The 9,491-nt window shown below is 46.5% G+C and overlaps 1 protein-coding gene across 1 annotated transcript; it reads right to left on the bottom strand.

Annotated features, from left to right (window-relative positions):
• Positions 1 to 348: 348 nt before the first annotated feature.
• Positions 349 to 8,749, bottom strand: LOC118998247 (protocadherin beta-3-like). Its single transcript, XM_037062299.1, has 2 exons — positions 8,212 to 8,749; positions 349 to 2,398 (listed from the first exon to the last, which is right to left on the bottom strand). Exons 1-2 carry the CDS (start codon positions 8,581 to 8,583, stop codon positions 410 to 412), a joined length of 2,361 nt encoding a protein of 786 aa, XP_036918194.1. The 5' UTR covers positions 8,584 to 8,749; the 3' UTR covers positions 349 to 409.
• Positions 8,750 to 9,491: the final 742 nt, after the last annotated feature.

The following is a 9,491-nucleotide window of genomic DNA, read 5'->3' as shown; positions in this document are numbered from 1 at the left end:
GATGGCACATCTGAAAGAAAACACATTCCTATCCATGCACATATTTCATTAAGGATAGAAAACATGCTTTAGGGATATGATAAAGAACACCATCTGACTGCACTTTGTATACAGAATTCGAAATGCATTCCTTAAAATAAACCTATGCAAAATCACCACTAAAAGATAATGATTATTTTTACGCACCTACTAGAAAAAGAAAAGGAAGCATTAAGACTGCATTGGTAAGATAGAAAATATGAAAAAGGAGAATAGGCAAAGATTAACTAAACAGAACTAAAATCAATATATGAACAAAATTACTATTAACTAAAGATTCTCGACTTAAAAAAAGAAAACATTCACCAAATAACCACTTTTTTATTCTTTTGTTGACGATCTAAACTATTACTACAACTTGAGTCTTGCTCTATTCTTCTTGCTCAATGTCTTGAACCAGACCATTAGGGAGAATTGGTCTGAGGAATTTAAACTCACTGGTCCCTGATCCTCCCTTCAGACACACCTCATACTGGTAACTCTGGGACAGGGTCCCAGTGCCGCTGACGTCCACCAGGTGGCCCGGAAAGTGGCCCTCGGGCACCGGGCAGCCGCCCTCCAAGCCCGCCCTGCCCCTCCTGCACAGCCTCACCCCGACGAACGCCAGCACCGAGAACAGGAAGAGCGACGACACCGACGCCAGCGCGATGACCAGGTAGACCGTGAGCGGGTCGGTCTGGGCCGCGGCGGCCGCCGCTTCGGGCAGCAGCGGCAGGTAGGGCTGCGAGAAGCCGTCCACCAGCAGCACGTGCAGCGTGACGCTGGCCGACAGCGGCGGCTCGCCATTGTCCTTCACCAGCAGCAGCAGCCTGTGCTTGGCCGCGTCGCGCTCGCTCAGCAGCCGCGCCGTGCGCACCTCGCCGTTGTGCGCCCACACGCTGAACAGCCCGGGCTCTGTGGCCTTGAGCAGCTGGTAGGACAGCCAGGCGTTCTGGCCCGAGTCGCCGTCCACAGCCACCACCTTGCTCACCAGGTAGCCGGGCTCGGCCGCCCTGGGCACCAGCTCGGTGCAGGGCGCAGAGCCGTTCTGCAGCGGGTACAGCACGAAGGGCGCGTTGTCGTTGGCGTCCAGCACCTGCACGCGCACCCGCGCCTGGCTGCTCAGCGCCGGGGCCCCGCGGTCTGTGGCGCCCACCAGGAACTCGAAGGCCTGCAGGGCCTCGAAATCCAGGGCCCTGAGGGCGAACAGGTGCCCGTTGTCGGCGTTGATGGACACCAGCGAGTCCAGGGGCAGGCTGGGGTCCTGGGGCTGCAGCAGGGAGTAGGTGACCTGGGCGTTGGCGCCCGCGTCTCTGTCTGTGGCGCTGACGCTGCCCATGTGCAGGGCGGGGCTGTTGTTCTCTTGGATGAGGAGGGTGTAGGAGGTTTGGGTGAAGGCCGGGGCGTTGTCGTTGACGTCGGAGACCAGCAGGGTTATGTTGTGCTGGGTTTTCAGTCTGGGTGTCCCCAGGTCAGTAACGGTGATGGTGATGTTGTACTCGGCCTGGCTTTCTCTGTCTAGAGCTCCTTCGGACATTAGAGTGTAAAAGTTTCCTACAGTTGGCTTCAGGACGAAGGGGAGATTGTCCTCGATGGAACATGTCATTCTCCCATTGTGTCCAGAGTCTAGATCAGCAACACTGAAAATGGCCACCACAGTCTCTGGCGAGTTTTCCGGGATGGGGCTGGTGATTGATGACAAGGTCAGTTCTGGTGGGTTGTCGTTGACATCAACTACCTGCACTATCACCGTTGATTTTCCTGAAAGGCCTCCACCGTCCTTGGCTTCTATGTCAACTTCATAACTCTTAATTGCCTCAAAATCCAAATGTTTGACTAGTTGGATATCACCAGTAATTGGATTTAGATGAAAAGTTTTGCTAATTTCCTCAGAAGTATGCAAAAATGCATATGATACTGTCCCAAAATTTCCTGTATCTAAATCAGAGGCCGAGACAGTGACAATAACAGAGTTAATGGGGCTGTTCTCTAGAACTTCAACCTCGTAGAGCGACTGTGTAAACTCTGGCGCATTGTCGTTTATGTCTGAGACCAGGATGTGGACCTGAACGGTCCCAGACCTGGCTGGAGACCCACCATCCAGCGCCGTGAGTGTTAAACTGAACTGTGGCTGCTCCTCACGGTCCAGCGCTTTGTCCAGCACCAGTTCTGGGTACTTCCTTCCATCTCTCCGACTGTTTGTGAGGACGCGGAAATGGGAATTAGGAGTGATTGTGTAGTTTTGGAGACTGTTTCTTCCCACATCCAAGTCCTCCGCATTTCCCAAAGGAATTACTGTTCCTGGTGGGGTGCTTTCTAGGATTTTCAGCTGCATTTCATTTTCAAAGAATACCGGAGAGTGGTCATTTACGTCTATGACCTGGAGCTCATTTGGAATAAACTGCAAAGGGTTTTGCAGTAAAATCTGAAAATGCAGTATACATGGCTCTGTGGGGCCGCATAGCTCCTCCCGGTCCAATTTCTCATCCAGGAGCAAGTCACCCGTCTGATGGTTGAGCTGAAAATGCTGTTTGTTCCCTTGAGACATAACTTGGACCCCCTTCGCGGCCAGTTCCTCTACACTCAGCCCCAGATCCTTTGCTAGGTTGGCTATTAAAACACCCCTCTCTTTCTCCTCAGCCACAGAGTAGCGTCTCGATTCCGACCCAGCCAGAGACCCACCCAGAAAAACAAAGAGAAACAGCACTTGCCTTTGTCTAAGAAATCGCTCTCTTCCAGCCTCCATTTCGCTTTCTGTCATGTTCTTCCCAGAAATTTTGCCAAGCTGAACCTCCGACAGCGCTGGGAAACGCAAAGTCTTTTGCTCTCCAACTTTTGAAGAATAATCTCTTCCAGGGCTCAGATTCGCTTGCTTAAAAATCCAGCCAGGCTCACAATGTCTGGTGTACCTTAGCGGATCGGGTGCGTCACTGAGTACGCACAGTGCTCGTGATTTGATTCTCCTTCTTAGTCAACAGCGCCACCATGCGTTGGCTCACAGTTTCAAACTCTTGCAGAAGGTGCTTTGGGGCTTTTGTTGTCTTGATATTTTTAATTGCTTATTCCCCTTACTAAAACCAGTTGACGCTACTGTGAGTTAAAAAAAAAACAACCTAAGGGAAATTAAATGTTCTCTTACCTAAAAGACGTGGCTATCCTGGCAGAGTCCTCATTTATATGATTTTGCAGAAGTGGACATCTGTTAGGGCTACCCCACACACCCCACAGTCTGTAATTATTACACATAAATTTGGAAAGATTTTTGCTCTAAATTGCGACATGATTTACTATCATATTTGTGTTTTTCTTTCCAAATTTTATAAAATGTCCACAAGTTGCTTTTATAATCAGAAAAAAACGTTATGAAAAGATGAATGCAAGGTGTTAAAAAATTATAATAGGTTATATCAGAGGGTATATCCAGAGACCACAAATGACTAGTTCTTTCCACATTTTCATGCTCAGTCAAGAAATATAGAACTTCCTCCTCCTCTTATTTCATGGCAATTTTTCAACTACTGGTTTCATCAGTGTAACTGTTTCATCTGTGGGAACAGATACTTGTTGAAGTTTGTAGAAGTCAGACCTACAGTAGTGACTCAGCAGACATATACCTTGCACAGTTCTCCACCTAGTGGAGTGGACAGACTTTAAACAGACGTCAAACAGTGTGAAAAGTGCTATGTAGGAAATGTAGTTAGTGCACTCAGCAGTACGGATAGCAGGACCTAATTTAACGGGATGGGGAGATTTGAAAAAGTTTCCCCAAAGATGTGCCATTTAATCTGGAACACTAAGGATGAGAAGCTTGCCAGGCTAAGACTCTGAAAGGGGAAGACTCCATATATGAGGAACTGATATGCAAAGGCCCTGGGACAGGGGAGCATAGCTATTCTAGACAACGAAGGAAGCTCAGTGTACCCAAAACTCAGGGTCTCAAGAGTACGTGGGAAGAGAAGGCTGGAGAGGTAAACTTGAGCCAAATAATGGGTGCATAGATTTTATTCTAAGACTAAAAGGAAGCTATTGAAAGCTTTATAGCAGAGAAATGAAATGACACAAATATCATGTGTTCAATCTAGCTCCTTCACAATGACCAGGAATGTTATGCGAAGGCTCACCTATTAAGTTTAGTCTTAATATTAGTGGCCTGTAAAATAACAACAATTATACTTCTATATTTTATATTAACTTATTTAATAATAATAACTACAAACTATTGAAATAGCTGTTTTTGTCATTTGGAGGGGAACAGAAATTATGTGACTTATCCAAGACCCTACAGGTAATAAGTTGATTAATCAGAGATTTTGGTTAACAAGATAGTGGTTCACACGACTGCTAATCTCAAAATAAGACCTTTAAAATTCATCTTATAATTTTAATAGTATAGCTCAAGCATTAAAATGAAGGACATTAAAATTTACTTTAATGTGTAAAATAAAATAGATAAAAAATTGAAGTGCAATAAATAGAGAAGTTGGATGAATCCTTTAAAGAATTATAAAAGAAAATTTAAATTATAAAATACAAAATATAACTTCCCCATTTGTTTTCCTAAGCTGAGAGCAGGAGAAGAGATCAAATTAAGCAGGAAGAAACAAAGGAAAAATATATTGAAGAGAAGAGATACCAGGAACTGACAACTGCACAGTGTCTGAGTAACACGGACTACTTCAATTAATAACAATATATTATAAATAAGTTCATTATGCATTAGAGAGCACTTAATTCCAGCAGAAGTTTATCTTGTGAGTTTTAAAATATCAATATTCATCACAGGTGAAATAAAAACACTCCTTTCTTCCTCTCACTAAAAAAATTATTAAGAACCTACAGTCTTTAAGTCATTGTGCTAATTGTGTAATAAATGGGGAGCTATTGAGAAACATAATTCAAGCACTTAAAAAGAAAAAAGCGTTAAAAAGTAGAAAACTGAAATTGGAAAAGAGAAGTACTCAATACTAAAAAAAAACCAAAAACCCAACAACAACAGCAACAAAAAAACCACAGATGGAATGAGCAGACAGACCAAAATAAGTATTTTCCCTGGGAGCTTATATCCAATTAAATCATAATGCTCCAGAAATTTTTTAAAATGCAATGCCAAACTACACTGGAAGTTTATAAACTTTGCTTAAGGACAAAAACATGCATTCCCTCAGCCTTTTGGAGATTAAGTGTTCAAAGATAATAGACAGTTTTTAATAATTAAAACTGAGATTTTTTAAAGGGGGGTTGAAATAAAGAGGTTAAAATTGTTTTGAAATTGTAATTGCATAAAGAATTAGCATATGTTTGAAAATGACTGTATGTGTGCTGCATATTTAACTACATTCTGGAATATTAGTGGTGGATTTATTGAATACTTGATGTGGATGGATGGCTTGTGGAATCCAATAGTCAAAGTTCTCACGATCTCTAAAGAATCCTAATTTCCATGTATGGACAGTTTGCAAAGTATAAATTTAGAAAAATATGAGGGAGCGCTTTGGTTTTGATGAATATACTTATATGAATGGTTTTAGCCAATGTGACTTCACAGGATAAAAGTTACACTAGCCTAAGAGAATAACAAACACTCTGGGCCTGAAAAAGAATAACCCTATACAGAGCAGACATTCAAAAACGTAGGGCTGCAAAATTACCCAGGTCCAGGGAAGGGGAGTTTGGAATAAGGCGCTCTAACTTAAAAAATCAGACTTTTGGAAAAAAATTACTTTCACGTATTATTTTTGTAACGTTATTTATTTTCTAGAGAAAGAGGAAGGGAGGGAGAGAAACGTGCCCAACTATAACAGCAACCCAGGCACATGCCTTGACCAGAAATGGAACCTGGAACCTGCGACCTTTTGGTTTGCAGGATGATGCCCAACCAACTGAGCCACAGCGGCCAGGGCTACTTACACATTTTAAATGGAATGAAATTATAAGGAGACTAGTCACCAATGAGAATACAAAGAAAGTTAGTATTCATTACACCACAAAGCAACACATTTAGAAATTCTAGTAATGTGCGTGCACTGAATTGAAATTTTTACATTTCAAATAAAAAGACACAACCCCTCGGGCAAAGTAGTACAAAGGGAATTTCCACAAATTAACTAGGGCTAATTTGTAATTATTTTACAAATGAGAGTAGGCTTAGTAGACCCTTACTAAATCTTAACTGAATTCAGAGCTGTCCCTGAAGCTGGGCTTTGCCTCACTAACCCTCTCCTCTCCCTCAGTAAGGAAGCTGGGGAGAACGGGTTTGAGAAACTTGAACTCGCTGGTCCCTGAGCCTCCCATTAGACACACCTCATACTGGTAGCTTTGGGACAGGGTCCCAGTACCGCTGACGTCCACCAGGTGGCCCGGAAAGTGGCCCTCGGCCACCGAGCAGCTGCCCTCCAAGCCCGCCCTGCCCCTCCTGCACAGCCGCACCCCGACGAACGCCAGCACCGAGAACAGGAAGAGCGACGACACCGACGCCAGCGCGATGACCAGGTAGACCGTGAGCGGGTCGGTCTGGGCCGCGGCGGCCGCCGCTTCGGGCAGCAGCGGCAGGTAGGGCTGCGAGAAGCCGTCCACCAGCAGCACGTGCAGCGTGACGCTGGCCGACAGCGGCGGCTCGCCATTGTCCTTCACCAGCAGCAGCAGCCTGTGCTTGGCCGCGTCGCGCTCGCTCAGCAGCCGCGCCGTGCGCACCTCGCCGTTGTGCGCCCACACGCTGAACAGCCCGGGCTCTGTGGCCTTGAGCAGCTGGTAGGACAGCCAGGCGTTCTGGCCCGAGTCGCCGTCCACAGCCACCACCTTGCTCACCAGGTAGCCGGGCTCGGCCGCCCTGGGCACCAGCTCGGTGCAGGGCGCAGAGCCGTTCTGCAGCGGGTACAGCACGAAGGGCGCGTTGTCGTTGGCGTCCAGCACCTGCACGCGCACCCGCGCCTGGCTGCTCAGCGCCGGGGCCCCGCGGTCTGTGGCGCCCACCAGGAACTCGAAGGCCTGCAGGGCCTCGAAATCCAGGGCCCTGAGGGCGAACAGGTGCCCGTTGTCGGCGTTGATGGACACCAGCGAGTCCAGGGGCAGGCTGGGGTCCTGGGGCTGCAGCAGGGAGTAGGTGACCTGGGCGTTGGCGCCCGCGTCTCTGTCTGTGGCGCTGACGCTGCCCATGTGCAGGGCGGGGCTGTTGTTCTCTTGGATGAAGAGGGTGTAGGAGGTTTGGGTGAAGGCCGGGGCGTTGTCGTTGACGTCGGAGACCAGCAGGGTTATGTTGTGCTGGGTTTTCAGCCTGGGGGTCCCCAGGTCTGTGACAGTGATGGTGATATTGTACTCGGATCTCATCTCTCGATCTAGGGCTGTATTTGCCACTAGAGTGTAAAAGTTCTCAACAGAGGGTTTAAGGAAGAACGGAAGATCATCTTGGATGGAGCAAACCACCCTCCCATTTTCTCCCGAGTCAGGATCTGAAACACTGAACACAGCAACTATGGTCTCCGGCAGGTTTTCTGGGATTTCATGGACAAATGTTGACACGGTCAGTTCCGGAGGGTTGTCATTCAAATCCATCACTTGGACAAACACCGCACAACTTCCAGATAGACCCCCTCCGTCTGTCGCCTGAATATTTAATGTATAAGTCTGAATGGATTCGAAATCCAGTTTCTGTGTTAAAAGGAGTTCTCCCGATTTCGCATTTATTTGAAAAGTTTTGCGAATATCTTCAGAAGCTTGGGAAAATACATATGATATTTCTCCATTGGCTCCAATGTCTAAATCTCTAGCCGAGACGATAGCAACCTGGGATCCAATGGGGCTGTTTTCCGGGACCTGAACTTCATAGAGAAGCTTTGCAAACTCCGGGGCGTTATCATTAATGTCCAAGACTTCGACGCGGACCAGGGCGGTGCCAGACCTGGGCGGAGTCCCCCCATCCAACGCCGTGAGAGTTAACACGATCTCAGGCCGCTCCTCGCGGTCCAGAGCTTTGTCCAGCACCAGCTGTGGCAATATTATGCCATCAGGACTCTCTTGTAATTTAAGATGGAGGTGGGAATTGGGGCTGACTGTGTAACTTCGGAGACTGTTGCTTCCTACATCTAAGTCTTGGGCACATTCTATTAAGAAAGCAGTTCCGGGAGTGATACTTTCTGAGATTTTCAAAATTATTTCTTCGTCTAGGAAAACCGGGGGATGATCATTTATGTCCCTAACTTGTAGCTCGGCCTGAAAAAACTGCAAGGGATTTTCCAGTAACACCTGGAAAGGCAGCACGCAGGGCTCGCTACGGCCACACAGCTCCTCCCGGTCCAATTTCTCATTTAACAACAAATCCCCGGTCTGCCTATCCAAGTGCAAACGCATTTTTTTCCCTTTGGAAACGACGCGGGGGCCCCGCGCAGCTAGCTCATCTACCTCCAGCCCCAGGTCTTTTAACAAATTGGCCACAAAGGAGCCACTCTCCATTTCCTCAGCCACTGAATAGTGTCTCGGCTCTGAACCAGCCTGAGCTAGACCCAGCAAAACAAAGAATATCAAGACTTGCCTTTGGTTCACAGAGCATTCCTTTCCTTCTCTGGCCTCCATCGCCTTCTGGTCTCCCAGCAAACCTGACCCAGCTCGGGGTCGCGTTGTGGCTGACTCTGTCTCCGAGCAAGACCCAGATACCTGGATGAGTAGAGACGCCGAAGGCCCTGATATTCCGGAGGGACCGCACTAGAAAGCCTCCCCTTCCTGCTTGCTTTTCTAGCAGAGCGTCTGGCTACAGGGGCGGACTGGTAGCTTTCTTCATTCCACTTCTAATGCTGCAGCGCCACCCCGCGTCCTTCCCGAGTGTTGACTTTCTACAAAACGTTCAGAGAATCCCAATGCTTTCCTTCAGATGATGGCAATCTAAACGGAGTATTTTCAAGTAGCATCTCTTAGTGTATCGACGTCTTACCAGCTTTCGAAGGGCTTTTTCCCTGCATCCACAACGACATGGCAAACACAGACAAATTTCCATTCGTTTCCTCACAGATTCAAGCAGGGTTTTTTTAAACTGGAAAAAAATCAACTTCGAAAAATGGGAGCCACTTCAGTCCTAGGATGAAAGGAGGCTCTGACTAGTCAGTCAGTTTCCAGTTTTTATACAGAGTTCTGTCACGTGGCGTTTCTCTGTGGTGGTTAGGTTACCATTCTCACACTCAAGCCCTCGGAGAAATACAGAGACACAGAAAAAGCACAGAATTCAGGAGAACATTCCCGCGGACACTGAAATATTCTTATTCACATTTTTCTCCTGCACCATCCAACTTCACAATTTCCTAAAATTTGGTGCATTTGAGCCACATGAAACTCTAACATAGTTGGATAATTATTCTTGTGAATGTCAATATTTATTTTTTCCTAACAGATAACATTTTTACATAACTTCAATTTAATTATTTAATTAAAACTATTATTTTAATAGTTTCATAATATCAAATACCCCATAAATATTGAAAATTTCCCAA

Source organism: Sturnira hondurensis, unplaced genomic scaffold (genome assembly GCF_014824575.4).
Source record: "Sturnira hondurensis isolate 20B ecotype Veracruz unplaced genomic scaffold, ASM1482457v3 Scaffold0001120, whole genome shotgun sequence".
Classification (NCBI taxonomy): domain Eukaryota; kingdom Metazoa; phylum Chordata; class Mammalia; order Chiroptera; family Phyllostomidae; genus Sturnira; species Sturnira hondurensis.
The sequence above is the reverse complement of the archived record's forward strand: the minus strand, read 5'-3'. Positions and strand labels throughout refer to the sequence as shown.

What these genes read in the sequence shown, in the direction of transcription:
- LOC118998247 (XM_037062299.1), bottom strand. Translation starts at nt 8,583, where the DNA reads ATGGAGGCCAGAGAAGGAAAGGAATGCTCTGTGAACCAAAGGCAAGTC. An exon ending in TTTTTCAGGCCGAGCTACAA is followed by an intron (nt 2,399 to 8,211) that starts GTTAGGGACATA and finishes AATGAGCTCCAG; the next exon opens with GTCATAGACGTAAATGACCA.